This window comes from Mauremys reevesii, linkage group 3 (assembly GCF_016161935.1).
Source record: "Mauremys reevesii isolate NIE-2019 linkage group 3, ASM1616193v1, whole genome shotgun sequence".
NCBI lineage: Eukaryota > Metazoa > Chordata > Testudines > Geoemydidae > Mauremys > Mauremys reevesii.
The window spans coordinates 116519526-116542352 of NC_052625.1; the positions used below are offsets into that span (position 1 = coordinate 116519526).

The 22827-nt window shown below is 40.8% G+C and overlaps 1 protein-coding gene across 4 annotated transcripts in view; it reads right to left on the reverse strand.

The window, feature by feature from the left end:
• NKAIN2 (sodium/potassium transporting ATPase interacting 2) overlaps nucleotides 1–22827 on the reverse strand; it is a 746352-nt gene that overhangs the window by 101035 nt on the left and 622490 nt on the right. For all 4 annotated transcript variants that reach the window (XM_039532699.1, XM_039532698.1, XM_039532696.1 and 1 more), the window contains one exon: nucleotides 14928–15128. In XM_039532699.1, coding sequence (XP_039388633.1) covers nucleotides 14928–15128 — 201 coding nt within the window. The remainder of the gene's footprint in view (nucleotides 1–14927; nucleotides 15129–22827) is intronic.

The following is a 22827-nucleotide window of genomic DNA, read 5'->3' on the forward strand; positions in this document are numbered from 1 at the left end:
ATCATTCAGAGATGATTCATCTGAATGGTGTCCAACTTTTTTTCATCTTGACTAAGGCTACATCTGCACTACAAATTAGAGGTATGATTCCCATGCTCATGTACACATACTTGCGCTAGCTCTCATCAAGCTAGTGCGAATGTAAATAGCAGCATAGCTGTGGTAGCATGGGTAGTAGCAGTGGAGGGATTGCTGAGCCATGCTCAGTACAAACCCTCCTGAAACCAGCTTCCTCTGCTACCACTACCCATACTACACTGGCTACACTGCTATTTATATTCATGCTAACTTAATGAGGTCCTGCACAGGTATGAGTACATGAGCTCATAGTGTAGATGTAGCCAAAGAGGGGCCATGTTTCAGTCCCGTAAGTCAGAATACTGACCACTGAAGCATTTGTAGGAATAATACGACTATATTCTAACTTATTGAAATCTATAATGGGCTCAGGAATTTTATGGATTTTACCTTTCTCGCCTATGTAGGTTAATTTGTCTGCACTGAAGTTTTGGGAAATAGATCAGTGTGTCTTTTAGAAATGTATTATAAAGATTAAGCAGGCAGCTATATTTGTTTTATAAGTTTAAGCTAGGTGGCATAGTTCTCCTGACTTAATTTATAAGAGCATATTACATTGGTCAAAGTAATATTAAAATTGAAATACAGTCAACGTCAATGGTTGGAACTGGCTTACCAATTACTGCAATTAGTAATTAAATCGCACTGAACAAATTAAGAAAAAGAATCCTTCTTAAGGTTTTACAGAAAGGTTGATGGGAGAGTCCTTTTTCCTTTAATCTGATTAATTTAACTTAAAATCTGCTGAAAGTAACAGCTGTAACTTTGCCTTGATTTTAAGGATGTAAACCCCTTTAAATGATTTCCCAGTAGCTTCCCTTTTGGCTACCTCTCCCCCATTAAACTTTACTGTTCATAGATTATACTGAGCTTGGGTTTGTCTAATATATTTCCTACCCCACAATGCCTGTAATTTTCCGATAGTTTGGCACAAACACAAAATGATTTCTAAAACTCCAGAATTATAGCATCTTTAGAATGACACTGGTTTAATCAGGGATCCCTCACTGTTTCAATAATAGACTTGAGGGTTTAGTGTCTATTTTGTGGAAAAGTTAGTAATACACAAACACACACAAGAGCATTAGAGTGATTCAAATTGCTTTACAGAAGGATTTTCTATTCAAAGTTTCTAACTCACGTGATTGGTCTTAGCTTGAATTTAAGCTGATATTCACTGGTATCGTCATTGATCATAAGACATGAACTATGCTTTCACATGCAGTGGGGTTTGATCTTCACTCTCTCTCTTGGTTGCACCTCAGGCTTGGCTTAGTCTGTAGGCATTCTTCATTCCTTCTCCAGGTGACCAGTCCAGAGAATGGAGCAGGCTATACCTTCAGCTATCTTGCTGGTACTAGAGAGTTCCTTCCCTCCATTTTCTCTGCTTGGTTGGCATCTTTTGTAGGGATCAGTGATCTCTCTACTGCATCCTTAGGGACACTTTTGTCTATGTAGGGGTTCCAGCATGTTGGTTTAGGTCATTGGGTACATTGAAGGTTCCACGCTAGGTTGAACATGTTGTAACCCAATTCATTACTTACTGCAAACAGGCGTCTCTTGAAAACAGAATGCAAGAAGGTGCCTGTGATAAGGGACTGTCAGACAAGTTTCTGTTTTACCCCCACATTGAGATGTCTGGATTGTTTAAATATAATTCAGGACTTATTCAAGGTAATGTATTTGCTTATTTTCATACTTTATCATGACAACCAGTTAATTATGACACTGGGAACATATCCTAAGAAGCGGGATAGCGACTAGGACAAGTATATAACATTTTATCCTAATAACCCTTTGCCTACACACAAAAAGCTGTTTCAAGCATCTCTTTGCAATGCTAACTTTTATTAAACATTTTGGCCAACCAAAGTCACTCAGGGTTAAATCCAGATATGGCCTATTTTCCTTACACATTATATATCCTCAGCTTCATCTCTCTACGTATCAGAGTATTCAGTTTGCGAATGACATTCTTAATGAGGCGCCCCATAACTATTTTGCAGTGTGGACTTCAAGTTCTTTCTCAATGCCACGCATGTTATTGACAACAGAGCCAAGGTAGGTGAAATCACTGAGAATCTTAACTGGATGGTCACCCACTAGGGTGCGAGAGCCCGCAGGGTGTTCAAAATTGCCAACCAGAAGAATTTTAATTTGACCCCAACTAATTTTCAGTCTGACTTTTGCTGCTGAATTTTCTGGACATTGAATAATGTCTGCAGCCACTAAAGAAAAGCTGGTCCAGCATTTTTAGACTGAAGATCTCTTTATCAAATTTTTATTCCCCATGTAGGTGCTTACAGACTGTGATCAAGGTACCACTTAATGTTCTCTTTGTTAAGGTGAATAGACTGAACTCCATGAGTCTCTCACTGTAACGCATGTTTTTCAGTCCTTCATTCATTCTTGTGGCTCTTCTCTGAATCCTCTCCAATATATCAATGTCATTCTTGAATTGTAATACTAGAACTGGATTGTATAATCTACTAGCAGTCATACCTGTGCTGCATGCAGAGGTAATATAACCTTCCTAACTCCGCAAAGAATCCTGTGGCACCTTATAGACTAACAGATGTTTTGCAGCATGAGCTTTCGTGGGTGAATACCCACTTCTTCGGATGCAAGCAGTGGAAATTTCCAGGGGCAGGTGTGTATATATAAGCAAGCAAGAAGCAGGCTAGAGATAACGAGGTTAGATCAATCAGGGAGGATGGGGCCCTGTTCCAGCAGCTGAGGTGTGAAAACCAAGGGAGGAGAAACTGGTTCTGTAATTGGCAAGCCATTCACAGTCTTTGTTTAGTCCTAAACTGATGGTGTTAAATTTGCAAATGAATTGGAGCTCAGCAGTTTCTCTCTGGAGTCTGGTCCTAAAGTTTTTTTGCTGGAGGATGGCCACCTTAAAATCTGCTATTGTGTGGCCAGGGAGGTTGAAGTGTTCTCCTACAGGTTTTTGTATATTGCCATTCCTAATGTCTGATTTGTGTCCATTTATCCTTTTCCTTAGAGACTGTCCAGTTTGGCCGATGTACATAGCAGAGGGGCATTGCTGGCATATATTACATTGGTGGACGTGCAGGTGAATGAACCGGTGATGTTGTGGCTGATCTGGTTAGGTCCTGTGATGGTGTTGCTGGTGTAGATATGTGGGCAGAGTTGGCATCGAGGTTTGTTGCATGGGTTGGTTCCTGAGCTAGAGTTACTATGGTGCGGTGTGCAGTTGCTGGTGAGAATATGCTTCAGGTTGGCAGGTTGTCTGTGGGCGAGGACTGGCCTGCCACCCAAGGCCTGTGAAAGTGTGGGATCATTGTCCAGGATGGGTTGTAGATCCCTGATGATGCGGTGGAGGGGTTTGAGCTGGGGACTGTATGTGATGGCCAGTGGAGTCCTGTTGGTTTCTTTCTTGGGCTTGTCTTGCAGTAGGAGGCTTCTGGGTACACATCTGGCTCTGTTGATCTGTTTCCTTATTTCCTCATGTGGGTACTGTAGTCTTGAGAATGCTTGGTGGAGATTTTCTAAGTGTTGGTCTCTGTCTGCGGGGTTAGAGCAGATACGGTTGTACCTCAGTGCTTGGCTGTAGACAATGGATCTTGTGGTGTGCCCGGGATGGAAGCTGGAGGCATGAAGGTAGGTATAGCGGTCGGTAGGTTTTCGGTATAGGGTGGTGTTAATGTGACCACCACTTATTTGCACCGTGGTGTCTAGGAAGTGGACCTCCCGTGTAGATAGGTCCAGGCTGAGGTTGATGGAGGGGTGGAAGCTGTTGAAATCATGGTGGAATTTTTCTAGAGTCTCCTTCCCATGGGTCCAGATGATGAAGATGTCATCAATGTAGCGTAGGTAGAGAAGGGGCGTGAGTGGACAGGAGCTGAGGAAGCGTTGTTCCAGGTCAGCCATAAAAATATTGGCATATTGTGGGGCCATGCGGGTGCCCATAGCGGTGCCACTGATTTGGAGATATATATTGTTATTAAATTTGAAATAGTTGTGTGTGAGGATAAAGGCACAGAGCTCAGCAACCAGTTGTGCTGTGGCATCATCAGGGATACTGTTCCTGACAGCTTGTATTCCATCAGTGTGTGGGATGTTTGTGTAGAGAGCCTCTACATCCATGGTGGCTAGGATGGTGTTCTCTGGAAGGTCACCAATGCATTGTAGTTTCCTCAGGAAATCAGTGGTGTCACGGAGATAGCTGGGAGTGCTGGTAACATAGGGTCTGAGTAGGGAGTCCACATATCCAGACAGTCCTTCAGTGAGAGTTCCAATGCCAGAGATGATGGGGCGTCCAGGATTACCAGGTTTGTGGATCTTAGGTAGTAGATAGAATAACCCTGGTCGAGGTTCTAAGGGTATGTTGATTTGTTCCGGTGATAGTGTAGGGAGTGTCCTGAGTAGATGGTGCAGTTTCTTAGTGTATTCCTCAGTGGGATCTGAGGGAAGTAGCTTGTAAAATTTGGTATTGGAGAGTTGTCTGATGGCCTCCTTTTGGTAGTCAGACCTGTTCATGATGACAACAGCACCTCCTTTATCAGCCTCTTTGATTATAATGTCAGGATGGTTTCTGAGCTCCAATTCATTTGCAAATTTAACACCATCAGTTTAGGACTAAACAAAGACTGTGAATGGCTTGCCAATTACAGAACCAGTTTCTCCTCCCTTGGTTTTCACACCTCAGCTGCTGGAACAGGGCCCCATCCTCCCTGATTGATCTAACCTCGTTATCTCTAGCCTGCTTCTTGCTTGCTTATATATACACACCTGCCCCTGGAAATTTCCACTGCTTGCATCCGAAGAAGTGGGTATTCACCCACGAAAGCTCATGCTGCAAAACATCTGTTAGTCTATAAGGTGCCACAGGATTCTTTGCTGCTTCTACAGAACCAGACTAACACGGCTACCCCTCTGATACTTCCTAACTCCTACTCAAGATTCTTTGTTTATACATCTGGAGATTGCATTAGCCTTTTTGGCCACAGCACTGCACTGGGAATTTAGGTTAAGCTGATTACCTACCAGGACCTCCATTGTCTTTTTTTAGTCTCACTTCCAAGGATAGGGTCCATGATCCTGTAAATAAGGTTCATATATTTTGTTCCTAGATATATGACTTTAGACTTGGCTGTATTAAAATGCATATTGTTTGCTTGCACCCAGCTTACCAAGCAATCCAGATCACTCTGTATCAGTGACTTGTCCTCTTCATTATTTACCACTCCCCCAATCTTTGTGTTTTCTCCAAACTTTATCAGTGATGATTTTATGTTTTCTTCCAGGTCATTAATAAAAATATTAAACAACATAGGACCAAGAGCCAATCGCTGTGAGATCCCACTAGAAACACATCTGCTCAATTACAATTCCCCATTTACAGTTACATTTGAGATCTGTCAGTTATCCACTTGTTGATTCATTTTACACGTCTTGTTAATTTTGTATCATTCTAGATTTTTAATCAAAATGTTGCACAGTACCAAGTCAAATGCCTTGTAAGAGTTTAAATATATGACATCAACACTAGTACATTTATAACCAAACCTGCAATCTAATCAAAAAAGTTAGTTTTTCAAGATCTACTTTCCATAAACCCATGTTGATTGGCATTAATTATATTATCTTTCTTTAAGTCACACATCAGCTGGTTCATTGTTTTCTCAGGATTGATGTCAAGCTGACAGCCTGTAATTACTTGGATTATCCCATTTACACCTTTTAAATATTGCCACAACATTTGCTTCATCATTGTTCCAGGAGTTACTCAAAATCAATATAAATGGGCTAATGAGCTCCTCAGAAAGCTCTTTTAAACTCTTGGATGCATGTTATCTGGGCCCGCTGATTCAAGAATGTCTAACTTTAGTAGCTGCTCTTTAACATTGTCCAGAATTACTATAAAAATGGAAATGTTTCATAATCATGTATGACAGGACTCTATCATCTGTTTCCCGCACAAATACAGAAAAGAAATATTTATTGAACACTTGTGCCTTTTCTTTAGGATTATTGATAATTCTACCATTTCCATCTAGTAACAGACCAATACCATTGTTAGGATTCTTTTTGATCCAAATATACTTTAAAAAGTGCTTCTTATGGTCCATAACTCTGCTGGCCAGAGATTGAACCATATGTTCTTTTGCTTCTCTTATCCATTTTCTACAATATCTAGCTTCTGATTTATATTTATGACTATCAACTTCCCCTTTCTTTCATTTGTTATATGATTTTTTTATATTTTTATTTTTTACAACTGTTTTCCACTTCCTCTAAACCAGGTTGGTTATTAAATCAGCGTGGCCGTCATCCCCTGAGAGTAAATGCCACAATGCACCAAAACAGATTAATAACTCCAGAACATGGCATCAGATTATTCACATTTCTTATCTGATGTCATCAGCAAGATGTTTTGATTGCTAATCATTGAGGGGGGCATGTTGAAAATCCCCTCTTTCTATATTTTAGCAAACTATATGGCCCCCATCAACACTGTATCTGACTGCCTCACAATCTTTAATACATTCATCCTCTCAACAGCCCTATGAGGTAGGGAAGAGCTATTATCCCCATTTCATATATGGGGAACTGAGGCACATAGAGACTAAGGATATTTCGACACAGCAGCTGGGAAGTATGATTCCTAGCCTGGGCAGACAGAGGCAGTAGCTCTGCTCAGTGTACTAAAAATCACAGTATGGCTATGATGGTCACCTGAGTATGTAGCCAGAGGGTTAAGCAGGATTGTATTCAGGTGACTGGCCCAAGCCACCAGAGTCACACAGCTATTTTTAAGCACACTCTGAGTGGTAGGTATTTACTGTAAGCAACCTAGATTAGTAAGTATTGATTATAGTTTTCTAAACCATGAAATAATTTTTAATTATGGTCTAATGGTAGTTCTTGTAATGCACGTTTTCTTGTATTAATACAGGAAGGAATAAAATTTTTGCAAACAATATACAACATATAATATACTATTAACAAGATTATTATGGTATTGTTCAATATTTCCACACACTAATTTTCTTATGGTTTTATTTATTTGACCGTTGAGTTACCAGCAATAATGTATTTACAGTATATGAAGAAATGCCTACTCACTTGTTCTACTGGAGTAATATTACTGAATCATATTTAGTGGTACATGTTACACAGTTCATCTTTTCCAGGGCACCTGTATAAGTAAAAACCAAATTGCCTAAGGTGATACCTTCACATTAATCATATTCCCATAACTCAGGCACTTAATTCCACTAAAATCAATAGACTTGTGAGTGTGAAAGTGCAGAAGTAAATGACAAGCATAATAAATAGTCCAAATCCTGTGTTGGCAAATAGCTATGTAATTCTTTCACACTTATTTGCATGACTGATCTTTATTTTGCATATTTTCAAAGTTTTGATCTACACATGGATTTTAATTGCGTACTTTTGAAGGAACAGCCTTTTGGGAACGAAGGCAGGTAATGGCTAATCAGACAGTAAAATATAGACTGACAGAAGTTGTACATAGTGAGTCTGGACTCCACTGCTATGTGAAATGTAATTATTGTTACTATTCGTGTTACTTAAAGGTCCCCCTGTGCTAGATGCTGTAAAAACACAGAGATTGTCAGAGACATTCCCCACTCTGAAAAACTTCCAGTCTACTTACAAAACAGATAAGAGACACACAGAAAATATTTTCCTTCCTTTACAGATGGGGAACTGAGGCACAGAGAGATGAAGTGCCTTATCCAAGGACATGCAAAAAGTCTGCTTTAGCAAATCTTGAGGCAGAATCTCCATCCAGTGCCTTAACTACAAAAACATCCTTCCTCTTTAAACAATGAGGTCCAAATTCAGATGTGCTTTAAGGCTCTGGTTTAGCAAAACAATTATGCACATGCTTAACTTTAAGCACATGACTGAATTCTATTAACCTCAGTGGGACTTAAGCACATGCTTACCTGCTTTGCTGGATCAGGGCCTAAATGCATGCAATTCCCATTGAAGTCAAAAGTGGGAGTGCTAGTCTTCTCTAGATCTGAATTTGCCCCAATTTCTGGACAAGTTATATTTAATGCAAGAGATCTGATATTTGTATGCAGGTGTGCAGGTATAACGGATGCTGTTTGACTGAGGTCAGAGGCAAGCAGCTGGCTGATTAGCCTCCCCCATTGGGAAAAGACTTGTAATTTAACTGGCTGATCTGCATAAAAGGAGGAGCAGGAAAAGGAGAGGAGGAGCTGCAATACCTGCCAGAGGCTGAAGCGATTGCTGGGAGGAACTGCTTCCAGAAACAAAAAATGAACAGAAGGGAGACTGTGGGAAGTCCTATTATCAAAAGGCTCTGAGGTAGGAGCCACAAATTTTGGGTTGAGGAACTTCTGGGGTGGGTGGGTAGCTGAGTGACAGACTTGGGTAAGTTTTGCTCTTGTTTGTTCAGGAGACTTGAAATAAACAAAGAAACCACAGCAACTGACCCTGCTGGAAACTACCTTTCCTGAACTAGGTAAGAAGGTTCCAGGCAGAATTCCCACAGGGAGGGTGCTGGCTCAGCTAGAGCAAGCTGGAGGCCAGCCGGAAGAGGGCACTATCCAACAGGGCCCAGACTCTCACAGTAGGTGAAATACTCACACATCTTTAAACTTATATTTTAAATTCTGATTGGACTTTATTGTTCCACATGTCTCTTGGAGATAGTCAGAAACTCATGCTTTGCAGTCACTGACTTTATAGGAAAGAGAGGAGATAGCTCAGCTAATGAGTGATGCTGTATATATAACCTTTGATCTCCTCTTAAAATAAGTAAATTAGATGGTGGTATTGGTTCAATTAGAGTGGACAGCTGTCCACAACCTAAGAATCATCATCCATGTGGTCACTCTTGTTAGTATTAGCAGAGAGGCTTAAGACTTCAAATGGAATGAAGACTGAATTCGTTTCAGAATGTGAACCTTCCAGGTCAGGATTCGATCTATGACAAAGTCAATCCTGGCAGATCTGAGAGACTGGAGGAGGCAGACGTATCAGCCCTAGAATGGTGAAGGCCCTGTTCACTATGAGCTGAAAAAACGGTTACCTCAGGTTAACTGGAAATACCTGAGGCCATTTAAGTGCTGCCAGTGACCTTTAAAAAAAACCCTCTTCTGGTGAGAGTGAGAAAGAGAGCGAAGAGAGACAAGCTGCAGCAGGGGTAGTGGCAGCCGGAAGGAAAGGCTTCTCCGGGTGGAAGTCTGTCTTCCCTCACTATAGGGAAAGAAACTAAGTTAACACCTGCTTGGGGAAGTACTGGCAACTAGAAGCCAGCATAGCAAGGTAACGCCCCAGAGAGGGTCAGGGGAAAGTATTTCTGTTTTCATTGTGCGTGTGGGTTTGGGTTTTTTGTTTGTTTGTTTTGCTTGAGAACTTCTTGGACCCACCCTGGGGCCCACCATATAAGTAAGAAAAAATAAAACCAGAGATAAGAGAAAAACCCTCCAGAGTCAGACTGATTTACTACAGGCCCCCCACTGCCCAAGGGAGAAGTGCTGAGGTGAAGAAAACATCTTGCCACAGGTTATGCTGTTGCCCAAAGTGGGAAAGTAAGCTCAGCCACTGCCCATGGCAGTGGGTGAAACCCTGGCTCCACTGAAGTCAATGGCATAACTCCCATTGAAGTCAATGGGGCTAAGATTTCACCCAGTATCTCGTCCGTGGTTAATATCCACAGCAGTGATCTAATCCACAGACCAGTAGTAAACCAGACATCCTCACACTGTATTTCCACCAATGACCTCATCCTTTACCTGGGATAACCATCTCCAGAGATTAGTTTGTAATTTAATTATATTCACGCCCGATAACTCAGGACGTCTGAACATGAAATGATGACTTTGATGTACAGGGCCAAAATCAATAGCCATTAAGTGAATGAGGATATTTTATTTAAAGTATGGAGCACGCTGAGTGTCTAAGCTACTCCATCACCACAATGGCTCAGTCTGGTCATACAGAGGAGCCAGAGAAAGACTGAATCATTGATCATCCCACTACATGTTTGCTGACCATGAAACCAACACAGATGAATAGACAAATAGGAACCAAACCAAAGAGATGCTAAGGACCATTTGGTAAGTGGGAGGCGGCTGAAAGCTCTACAAGCAGAATTCTCCAGGAAGTTGCTCATATTTGTAGAAGCAGACAGATAATGGAATTGAGGAAGAACAAAAGAAAGAGAAATAATACAAAAATCTCTACCAAACAGAGTACTTGCATTTCAGAGAAAGTCAATGGAACCATATAAAAAGTAAATATTTCACAAGTAGAAGGTATTTTAAAAATATCAGGCTGAATCTTTCTGTATTTTACTCTGTTTTTACTTAGTGTTCTACTTAGTAGTTGGGCCAGACTCTCAAGTGGTGGAAATTGGCATAGCTTGTTGTGATGGGGTGGATAAACCATATACAGAGTTAAGAATGCAGGAAAACACTGGGGGAGACCCGCCCCGACAGCACTCACTGCTACAGAGGCATTAGGCCAAGAAGGCACTCCTAGGTGGAGGTTGGCTGCACAGAGTCGAGGCTCCCTACCTTGCTGAAATCCAGGGATCAGGTAGCCAGGAACAACCATCACCATGACATAACCAAAGCAAGGGGCAGAGCAGTATGAAGAGGCCCAGGGGAGAACATTAGCTGGATCTCAGGTAGTGGACTCCTGCATTACAGTGCTCCAGAGGGCCTCTGGGTCAGAACTCAGTGGAGTGGGAAGGTCTGGGTTCCCTAGCCCCATAACCACTAGATGGGGCTGCCACCATGGACCGCAACTGCCAGGCACGAAGGCTCACCCCCTCTCACACTTGTAAATAGAGTTTGTCTGAGCAAGTAGTGAGTAAAAGCTGAGTAACATACCAAAATACCTCACTGATATCAGTAAGTGGACACTCTACTCCAATAAAAACTCTGTTGCTTTGTGAGACATAATGAAGCTAAGGTTCCAAGTTAGCAGTTTCAACTGCAGTATTAACTGGGAACGTGTGGGATGGTTTTGTAGAAATTTCTCCCTCACATCTTTTCCCAAAGCTCAGGGCTTCATACTAAACAGAACAAATCACATCCTTAGCAGTTCTGCTCTGCTAAGTACAGCTGTATGCTGCAGGTGGTGCCTGAAAAATGTTTATTTTGCAGCGCTGCAGGCTGCAGAACTAAAAATGAAATAGATTCCTTTCTTTCTTTTCACGACTGGGTGTGGGGTTGGGAGTGGGAGTGAGCGTGTGGGGGAGGAGGAGAGGTGAGATGATGAACAGCACAGAAAGAAAGTGATAAAATTTAGGCCAAGCTTGGCTTGAAAAGAACCAAACCAGAAACACAGCTGACAATTGAGGCTTAGCTCCTGATTTCTTTTATTTTCAATGAAGCACTGAAGAAAAGCTGACAAGCACAATAGGTGTGGCATTGGGATCTTTGAGACTGCACAGTTTCAGAGAGGCAAGCCAAGCATAGCAAGTTCACATGAGACCTCCACAATATCCGGGTGAAATCACAAGCGCTCCTTTCAAGAGCAACATCTGTCAACATAAAATCAATCAACAGCTGAGCAAAAAAAGTAATTAAAAAAATCAACATGGCTATCAGGCAACTACAAATGGGCACAAAGTGACTATCTTAGGCATTTCTAACACCATGGTAGATAAGCACCCAATACAAAAATGTGGATAGCCCTTGTTCTGTGAAGGCATATCCTTGCATTTGGTACCTCTCTGACAACTGTTCCTAATTTGGAGGTTTTTACAAGGCTACTTGCTTTCAGTAGCTCAGAATATTGCAGACAACATTAATCAGAATAGTTCTGTTGCTTCTTCAAAGTTACCAGCTGTATGTTAGGAAATAGGCCTTGATGTTTATTTGTACTGAATGAAATCCTATCCTCTGTGGAAGCCAGCACAAGATCTGGGCATCACTTACGTCCCCCAATGCTATTCTTATGACCTATTTTGAAGGTATGTGGGATATAAGTAGTGCCCAGGCCTGGGGCTGGTCCTCTGCACAGGGGTGAATCTCTTGACTTTTAAGAGTGTAGGTCAGACTCTTTAATGTTCTCAAGGTATTTTAGATCTGAAAAGGAAAAAATGATCTATAAACACCACTCTTCAGAATGTATAATTACAGATGACTCGCATAATATTTGTAATAGCACATATAAATTCCATAATCTGGCACTATTTGGCTAAAGGCCACCAAAACACTTTGTCCAACACAGTTTAGTAAGTCCTCAGGAGAGATCTCTTCCCCTGGGAACCTTAAGTGCTATGGAGTTCTTGTAGTGCATCAGCAGAGCTTCCTTTTGTGAAAATACAACAGTTCCCTCTAAACCTCTCTATTTAATGTGTAAAAGGATGGGCCAAGTGCTCTCACTTCCACTTATGCATAATGTATCTTAAGTACTCTTTTCACTAAGTCGTACACATATGAACTGCACAACTTTCTTTAGCTGCACACTTTGCAAGCCTAGTAAAAAGTCATAGAAAATGCACTGAATATGTTATATATCAGAGGGGTAGCTGTGTTAGTCTGGATCTGTAAAAAGCGACAAAGAGTCCTGTGGCACCTTATAGATTAACAGAAGTATTGGAGCATGAGCTTTCGTGGGTGAATACCCACTTCGACAGACGTCACCCACGAAAGCTTATGCTCCAATACTTCTGTTAGTCTATAAGGTGCCACAGGACTCTGTCGCTGAATATGTTAGGTCACTTTCAAAGAATCATAAAAGTTAGCTCCAATAAGAGGTGAAAGTAAGCCAGTATGTTCCGGTATGCCGTGCTGGACTGGACCGGCTTCTCCAGCTGTGATTTAAAGGGCCCAGGGCTCCGGCCCCTGCGGGGAGCCCCGGGCCCTTTAAAGCACCACCCAAGCCCCGCTGCTGGAGCTCTGGCGGTGCTTTAAAGGGCCCAGGGCTCCCCGCAGTGGCCGGAGCTTCTGGCCCTTTAAATCGCTGCCGGAGCCCTGGGGCTCCTGCAGACAGGCTCGGGTGGGAATTTAAAGGGCCTGATGCTCCTGAAACTGCAGGGAGCCCTGGGCCCTTTAAATCACCGCCCGAGCCATGGTGCCGCTGCTCTGGGGTGATTTAAAGGCTCTGGGTCTCCCAGACACAGCCGGAGCCCCAGGGCCTTTCAATCATGAAAGGCCCTACCTCTTCCGGTTGAGGCCACGCCCCTGCTCAGGACTCTGGCATACCAGTAAATCCTTTAAGTTACTTTTCCCCCTGGCTCCAATCAGAATTATTTCCTTACTCCTTTTTGAGACATTTATCTGCCAGGAACCCCTTCAAGAGCTACCAGTGATGCTACTGTCCCTGAAAAAGCTAAGATCAACATTAACTTGATACTGGCCAGGAACACAGGGGGGAAAAAACAAAAAGAAATTTAAACAAGTAAACAATTTATAGGTTGCAATTTATGATTTTACAGTTAAAGTCCAAGATCCACTTAAGTGCCCATAAAAGAGAATTGGAAGGAAAGATTAAATTCTTTCCAGTAACCAGGGATAAATCTCGGCAGAGACTTAGAGATTAGTTTGTTGAAAAGAGAAGAAAACTCTGCTTGTCTAACTTTGTGTTGCATTCACCCAGGGGTTCTATTACTGAAACCATATTTACACGCAGAACAGTGGTTATTATTTATAAGAAAACATTTAAACTATGTATTATGCAACCCAGGATGATGGTTTGGAAAACTGACCCCAATTTTTGCTTTGTGAATGGTTACCTATAATAACTACAGCTCTGGTAACATAAGCAGTAATAAAAGGCCTAAGCATGGCTAAAGTATGCTGAGATTTCAACACATTGTCATTCTGTACTTTTTCTGTGGCATGAAAAGGGAGGCTTTATCTAGACATACAGCTGTGTTCAGACATTGCCACCCCTAAAAGATCTGACGTACAACATACCATGTTTTTCTGAATGGGAACAGAACCTACACTGAACTATATTTTTTCTTTGTTCTTTTGCTCATCACTCATTATCCACAAAATTGAGTTGAGATGAGCCTGAGCTACCGACACTGGGCCTGAACACTATCCTCTGATTATATATTTATGCAAATACACCTGTCTTTATTATTACTTTGTCCCCTCCACCTCAAGCCTATTTGTCTGTTAATCCACAAATTGCATCTTGTCATAATCCAAGACTGTGACCTTGCTTGAGCAGGTACTGTCTTTGTTTTACCCATTTGTACATGCTAAACTCAATGGGGACTCAATCATAGTCTCTAAATACTGCTGCAGTAGAAACAATCTATTATTATAGGCAGAGCTAGCAGCAGCATCTATAGTTAACGTTGTTGAACACTTTACATTATAAACCCATTTTCAGTTGCTTATAACTTTGTCACACTTTAAAGGTGAAAACCTGGCCCCGATGAATATCAGCATTGGAAAGGGCCTCAGGAAACCATTTAGTCCCACCTCCTGCTCAAAGCAGGACAAATCCCCAGGCAGTTTTTTTTTAACCCCAGTTCCCTAAATGGCCCCCTGAAGAATTGAACTCACAACCCTGGGCTTAGCAAGCTAATGATCAAACCACTGAGCTATTCATGGGAATTTTGCTTATTGATGTCAATAGAGTGAGAATTTCACAGCCTTTATGTCTTGGCAGAAATTTTCCATGCTTGCTCTCTACTTCAAGAGTATTTTTCACCCAAAAATTTCAGCAAGAACAGCCATTTTGGAGGATGAGTTTACAAAAATATAGGTAGCTAAAAATATTTTTTTTTCTGAGTGTTAGATGGACCATAAGAAGTCCCAGTTTTGGACTGGTGAGGCAGGTCAGCCTTCACTGTAAGATAAATTCTAGAAAAAGTGCTGGAAGAGAGGTTGATTGTGAACACTTACTGCAAGGAAGATCTGAAGGGAGCTGTGAGCCACTTCTATATACTGGTATTCAAGCAAACACCCTGAGACAGTGATGTAACGATGATCCTCTGGTGCCCATTCTGGGGCTGGAGTCACAGATGTCACTGTACAGCCTGGGCCATTCTCCATCCACCAAGAACGGTGCATTGAGATATTAAAGGTCAGAATAAGATCCGTTTCCTGCAAAAGAAAAAGTGAAGGCTATCATTCTGGAATGGTACTTTGATGGGTCTTGGGGTACCCAGGATTTTGAGTCACCTTATTACTTTCCTGGCCCGAGCAAGAAGCAGATTTGCTTGCACTTAACTGGGTGTCAGCTCTGTTAGCCACCCAAGCAGTCTTCTCTGGGCTATGCTAGTCCTTGCTTACCCTTGCAGGTGAACAATAGGTGTACCCTAGTCCCTGAGGGAGTATTCCCTTGTAAGCATTCCCCTGTAGTGTCCAGCCCTTTCTTCACTGAACACTCACAGAAATATCAGTTCTGTTGTCCCCAAGGGGACAGTGTACACACCAGCTTATTCGGTTCAGCTCAGACTCAGCACTTAATACCGCAGCACTGAGATATATTTCTAGTAAAAGCAATCATAAGTTTATTATCAGAGATCAAAATTTCAGAGGTAATGAGTAAGGATAAAACAAACAAAAAGCTACATATAAAACTAAAGTATAATAAGCTTAGTCTTTAGAAAGTGTAACATGTTAATGTTCTAGGTAAAGATGATTATTGCACTCCAAATGTCTTCTGCAGTGTTTCAAACAGGGCTGGTTGTGATCCTGTTTTCATGAATGTAATGGTATTGCCAGATTAGTTCCTAGGTGCAGGACAAGGGAGTGCCCTCTCTACCTCCCACATATGCCCCCCTGCAAATTCAGTCTTTTCACACAGCCAACTAAACCCCATGGCTTGTTTTTCCCTGTGTGCTCCTTTCCAGTTGAATCTCTATGTAACAGGGGCTTCCACTGCGTTGGCTTACAATGCTTAATTTATATTTTGATAGAGAAAGAAACAGCTTACCTACTGTATGGAAGAAACCTGTTTTTATCTTTGGTTGGTGACAGACTTAAAAACATATTTTCAGTACATACACACGACTCCTTAAACATCATTCATATGTACATTTTGCAGCTATTATTAGAATCAGTGTGACATAAGAGTCTATTAGAGACCTCACATGACTCTATTTGGTGAAGCAGAATGTACATGCCAGGATCAGGATATTTTTGTAACCTCCCTTGCAGCTGGCATTGAGGTGTTCCTGGGTATGTCAGTGCTAATATCACCCCAAGTGCTTCATCTAGACATCTCACAGTAGGCATAAAGAAGGCAAGAGCAGTAAAAGAACTTCATTTACTCCTGAAAATTGGAGAAAGCTTGTCCCCTGTAGCACACTCAAGTAATTGGGAGTTGGCATGAGGGTGTTGGTCATATGGGAAATGGAGAAAAGTCATCTTCCAACACAAGCTTTGCTCCAGGCTGTTACTGTAGCCCTGAGGATATAGTTTCTCCTAACACTACTGTTCCTATGCTGAAATGGAAGCCACAATGGCTGATGGACATGCACAATGGCAGATCCACAGCCCCATCCCAGCTCCTTCCAGTCCGTCCCTGTCCTGATCCTCCAAGACCTACAAGGTAGATCCCAGGAGCTGGTCTTCATGGAATTGAGGGAGTGCAGTCCCACTGCAAGTTCTCCCTATATCCTTTCCTACCCACCCGTGAAGCAGAACCACACCAGTTGCACTGCATCGGGGACCCTCTGCAGTCATGGAAGAAGGGGAAGACAGGATTTGCCTGTTATACGTAGCAATGGATTCCACCTCTGAATTCTTTTGTGATTTATAGTCTCAGCCCTCTAACTTTGTATCAATTTTCAAGGAAACGGCTATTATCCATTGCCCTGTCCAAAGGCAATGGGACATAGCTAGAGTCAGAAAGGCAGGCAGGAAGGCATCCTGTGAGTTCCTCACAGCTGGTGCACCCCAGATGGTGTAAAGGAATATTTAGTCAGTCACACTTTAAGGCTACGTTTATAAATAGTTTAAAATGGGTCAATAAATGATTATTAGATGTAATAAACATATCACAGCCAGGAATCGTATTGGTAAGGACATCAGTCAAAGGTGTTATAGATTATTATAAGCAACGTACTGGCTGCTGGACTTTATAACAATTGATTAACCATTTAGTAACCTTTATAAATGTAACCTTTGTGTAAAGTGTCAATCTGCACATGTGCTCAGTCATGCAAAGAAAAACTGCCGTTAGAAACATCTTTTCAGAACCAACCTCTCCTACAAGTCATCCAGAGTAATTTACATTTTTTTCAGCCTGTTGATAACATTAAATTTAAGACCCTCAAAGATTTCAAAGTAACTATTTAACCAGGTTTACCAACATGAATAGAATATAATCGCCCCATTCTGCAGATACTGTGTATATTTTCCCCTTCCCTCAAAAATACTCATTTTCCAATTACATTTAAGTTATAAGCTCCTTGTTTGTATTAACTCAACCAAAGGTAATTCAATCCAGAGAATTTTTGCATAATTTCATGATTGATAGATTAATCTGGGTTTGCATTTGCCACCATCGTGCTGCTGAATATATTTTTAAAAATTGCAGTCCTGCCCTAAGACACAGTGATGTTGCTGCTGAATATGTCTTAAAATCAATTATTAATCTGCATGTATCCACCCGACTACCAGATAGCAGGGCCAGTGTAAATATTTTTGCAATCAATAAATACCATGAAATCCCATTAAGGCCTTGCAGATATGGCTACTGCTATTAATGTGAATGGGGCTACTCAAAATAGTAACTTCGATGCCTAGTGGCAAGTGTTTGGATAATCAGGCCCCATGTGAACATTTGGGCAAATAGTCAAAGCTGCCAAGCCTAGATATATTCAGGTCCAATGAACTGAATACTGTGGATCAATCTGGCAGACATTTTAAGACAAACTTCGTAACACTAAGAACACTCACAGCAACGAAAGCTACCCATATTTTGCACATATGTTAAGCATGTATAATGAGGATGATGCACTGGAAATAAAGATGTACAAGACAAAGATTCTGGTTTTATATACTGTACATCTATATCGCACCTGGGAGCATGTTTCACAGCACTGGTAGATAGATGCACCAGCTCTGCTTGAACTAGTGCACTAAAAATAGTGCACTAGTGTAGCTGGGATAGCATGGACAGCAGCTCAGGCTCATTGCCCGAGTAGGTACCCAGGGAGTCTGGGCAGGTTTATATTTAGGAGGCTAGCCCAAACTACCACCCACACTACTCTGGCTACCCTGCTATTTTTAGTATGCTAACGGGAGCACAGTTAGCGTGCATCTGTCTACCCACACCAGGAAGTGCCTTCCCAGCTACAGTGTAGACATACCCACATGTTTCCACCCATAACCCATAGAGTTGAAAATCTAGTGTATTTTAGTGTAAATCTAGTGTATCAAAGTAGTAAATCTAGTGTATAAAAGTATTAAATAAAATCTAGTGTGGGGGGAATATTTGAATATAGAAACAACAGAGGCAAAAGTAATACACCTCTACCCCGTTATAATGCCACCCGATATAACATGAATTCGGATATAATGCAGTAAAGCAGCACTCCGGGGCGGTGGGGGGGAGGCTGCGCGCTCCGGTGGATGAAATCAAGTTAGATATAATGCAGTTTCACCTATAATACGGTAAGATTTTTTGGCTCCCGAGGACAGTGTTATATAGAGGTAGAGGTGTATAATGAAGTAAAAAATCCTAACACTTTATATCAAAATTACTCCAAAAGGAAACCAATTTTTCTCAATACCTCAGCTGTCCCAAGCGTTGTAAAACAACATCTGGCATGATGAATCGTCTTTATGTGCGCAGAACATCTGCCTGAGTAATAGTTTTTTGATTGCCTTTTCCTCACAAGAAAATTGGAAGTCCCCCCTACCTGGCATAAAGAGTCTGGAACAAGGGTGAAGATCTCACCCCACCAATATCTCTGCTGAAGTAACGTTAATGGATTTATACCGGTATGAGTGGAATCAAATTTCATCACATTTTGTCAGAAGAGTTTTTCCTCTTTAAGTCACTGTAGCTACCATGGGAAATTTTTAACCTTTCTACTCTCTTATCAGAGCAGCAGTAAGAATGAATAGGATTAATTGTTTTGTTCTATAGCTCACAGTGAATTCGGAAGTATCTTGATCAATCAAAATTTTTAAGAAAATAAAAATGAGAAGTGCAAAATGAACTCTGAAAAATAATACAAAAAAATCAAGAAACAGATATGGAATAATTTTTTACTGTGTGTAAAGCTGGAAGTTTAAAAAAAGAGTAAGAGGGGCTGGTCATAGAGGGGCAAAATTCAACTCTTGTGTAAGTGGACACAACTCCATTGACTTCAATGGAATTATGTTCACTTTCACCTTGCTGCATTGATCCGCAGACTTATAAATGAGAAGTGCAAGTAAAATTCCAAATGGCATAGATAATATAATTACACATTAAAATTTGCATAATTTCATATGCAAATAAAACATTGCACATTCCAACTTTCTTCCATTGCTAAACCTATTCCCTAAAGTTTCACAGGAATGATTCTCTATTACATTTAACATTTTTTTTCAAAATAATAGTTTTTGGCATTTTATTTGAAAGCTGTGATTAGTATGAAATAAAATTGCTTCAGACAAGGATAGACTTTTTGGGGCCATCAGTAAAAAAATAAAAAAGAAAGCTTGAGCAAGTGCAGAACACCACAGTGGGTGTGAGCAGAACTGGGTTTACCTTCTGGCTCTGCCAAAGACTTGCTTTGGGACCCTGAGCAAAACAGTGAACTTCTGCATTGTTTGTTTTCCTCATCTATAAAATGGGGGTGATACCTACCAGAGAGAAGTGTTGGAAGACTTCAGTAATTATAATTTGTTTCACAAAACCAAAACAGAACCCCAACTTTGATTGGAAGGTGCTAAAAGTGCTGAATATTAATAAGATTTTAAAACTGCAAAACTGAGTCAACAACTAAGATAAATTTATTTTAAGAAGTAAAAAGAGGTGATAAGCCAAATGGGATCCGGGGTTCAGAAAATACATCCACATGTCCCAACACAAATCTGTATACAATAGGCCTGATTTTGATCTCTAACTGTTGTAAGAGGAGTTACAGGAGTAACTCGATTGAATTCAAGGGAATTACCATATAAAACTGGCACAAGTGGGCTCAAAATCAGCCCCAGAATCCATTATGTCTCCCATAATACAAAGTGAACTAGTTAGTAAACCAGTGTACAAAGTAAGACTAAGGGGCAAATCTGCAGCTGATCATCATAGGCACATGGGCTTCAAGTACAATGAGCCTTTGACAATTTATGCCAGCTGAGGATCTGGCCCTTAAGTGTATGTCATTCGATCTACAGGCAGATGAGACTAGTATCCATAGTTGGTGGGTGGCGAAGGACCACTGTGTGTGTGAAAGGTTCTAATGACAAAACTGGTGAGCTCTGGAATTTCTTTGAAGAACTGTGTAAGTCAGTTTGAGGATGGACGCATCCATCACTAACATCCATTATGCAGGAACACTGAGAATTCTTCATGAAAATCTCCTCTTGCTATTTACACACATTACTATGCACACTGTTTGAATATAGTTTTAGTGGACATAGAAAAAGTCTACAGAAGCAGCAAGGGATTTTTTTATCCTCTTGTGTATTTCCTGTATGTGTTCTTTTCAACATCTGTGGTTCAGATGTTATTCAGAGAAATGCTGAGAAGTAGCCTGATAAGCCTTGAAGCTGTGGAACTTAACAGGAATGTTGATACATGCCGGGCATGCCAATATGGTATTGTTCACAGCCTGTATGTCAAGGAAGATTTTATTATCCTAATTCATCCAACAGTTGCTTCCTCTTATAGACATAAATACATCTGTACAAGCTTTATTGACGATAACTGTGAAGCTTTTGTAAATCCTGGTGATATTAACAAAACCTGTTAAGGAAAATTAAATTAGATTTTGTTTATGCACCAAGAAAGAGAAACTGGGAAAGAATATTTGGAAAGGTATCTTTGTTGTCATTCTTGAAATGACAAAAGATATTTGATGTGGACATGGGAGGATTACATAACAAAGCTATAGTCTGGAGATTCCAGAGAGGCATTATAAACTCAGATGTTTTTGAGATGAATCTGTCTATGAAATTATCATTTCAGTTTATCCTAGTTTTCTCTAAACCATACTGATCACTGACAGTTATGTGACTAGTTTAAGACATTGGGCTCTAGATTAACCCCTCAGTGCATAACAATTTATGCTGAAGATGACATTAGTGAAAGGTCCCTGCAGTAGACTGTCCACCAAAGGAGTACATTGCATTGTCAGAAAATGGTCACAACCGCTCTTGCACTAGGGGACAGTAAAAGGCCAACACGTGGACAGAAATGGTCAGGGGTTATAGTGAGTCAACTTTTTTATTACAATGGAGTTCTGGCACTGGTTAGAGCAGCTCATTCTAGAGAAAACCTCAAGAGAAGGCAGCAAGTAGTTTTATTTCAGGGCAGCTCCCTCATAGGGACCAACAAAGTTTGCTGGTACAGGGAGACATAATTTCTACCTCCCTGTATCAGCTTCAGTTAATCTGGTCAGCATGTCATGGGAAATCAGATGCTTTCATTGATCTAATTCGGAATTGCTGAAATCTGTGCAAGCCTGCAATGTTTCAATACAAGTTTTGTCAAATACAGCAGCGCAACCCCACTCGTTTCATTTTTCAAACACACACTATCAAGAGCAGGCTGCTTGGAGACTGAATTATCACATGCAGTTTCACTGATAAAAATCAACCTCTAAAAGCTTCTATAGTTCTGGGTGTTTTGGATGCACAGAGGCCTCTCCAGGCAGCTTTTTCTCCTGTTATCTCACTTTCCCACTTCTACTAGTTCTCATTGGACAGTATAATTTTCATCATGCAAGCAGATCTTTTTCTCTCGAAAGAAACATCTGCATTCACCAGTGGGGCAAAACAATGTAAAGCAGCCTGGCATCTGATCCCATAGGCAGACCTTTCTGTCGTCCTTGAGTGTCTCAAAATTAGTAATGTGCACAGAAATTCAAAAGGTTGTATTTTTTATGGAATATGACTGATTTAAATTTTTAAAATTGGAACTGTGAATGTTATTGATCAGAAATATATAAGAATGAAGTAATCACAGCAAAAAGTTTCACATTCATATATAGTAACTATATAATGACACTATTGCCTTACTCCTGTATAGACATCATGGATTTCTAATTGCACACTTTCGTTTCTCCTGTTGCATACTCATTGATCTCTGTCACTCCTTTCTCTTGCACATGGATCGTTGGGTCCCTTTCTTTGATTTGGTATTTATTATTAGTATATTTATATTGATTTCTTTGATATTTGGGGGTCAGATAACCATAACATACTGGCCCTGAATCTCCTCTCACACAACCAGTTTTACATCAGTATAAATGTGTTATTTTCAGTGGTATTATTCCTGATTTTCATTAGTGCAAGAGAGAAGAATCAGGACCATTGCATGGCCATCTAATTGCTAATTGATAAAGGGAGACAACAGAAGCATGTTCATCAGTATGTTTCACCAATGTGTTAAGAAGTTCCCCAAATTCATCTAAAGTGAGTTCTTGGGATGGAATTCTTCCAAGGAGCCCACTAAATCACATGAAAAGATATTAAGAAATATGGGGATGACTGAGCCCCTTTGAAATTGCTAAAGAAATTACAAAATCCTCCAAAATTTCAGAACACTGAATGTTTTTGTCACTTAGTACAGCAGAATACTTATGTTTTGGCCACTCCCATCCATGCTGTCCTGAAGTCTTTTGAGCTCTGATTA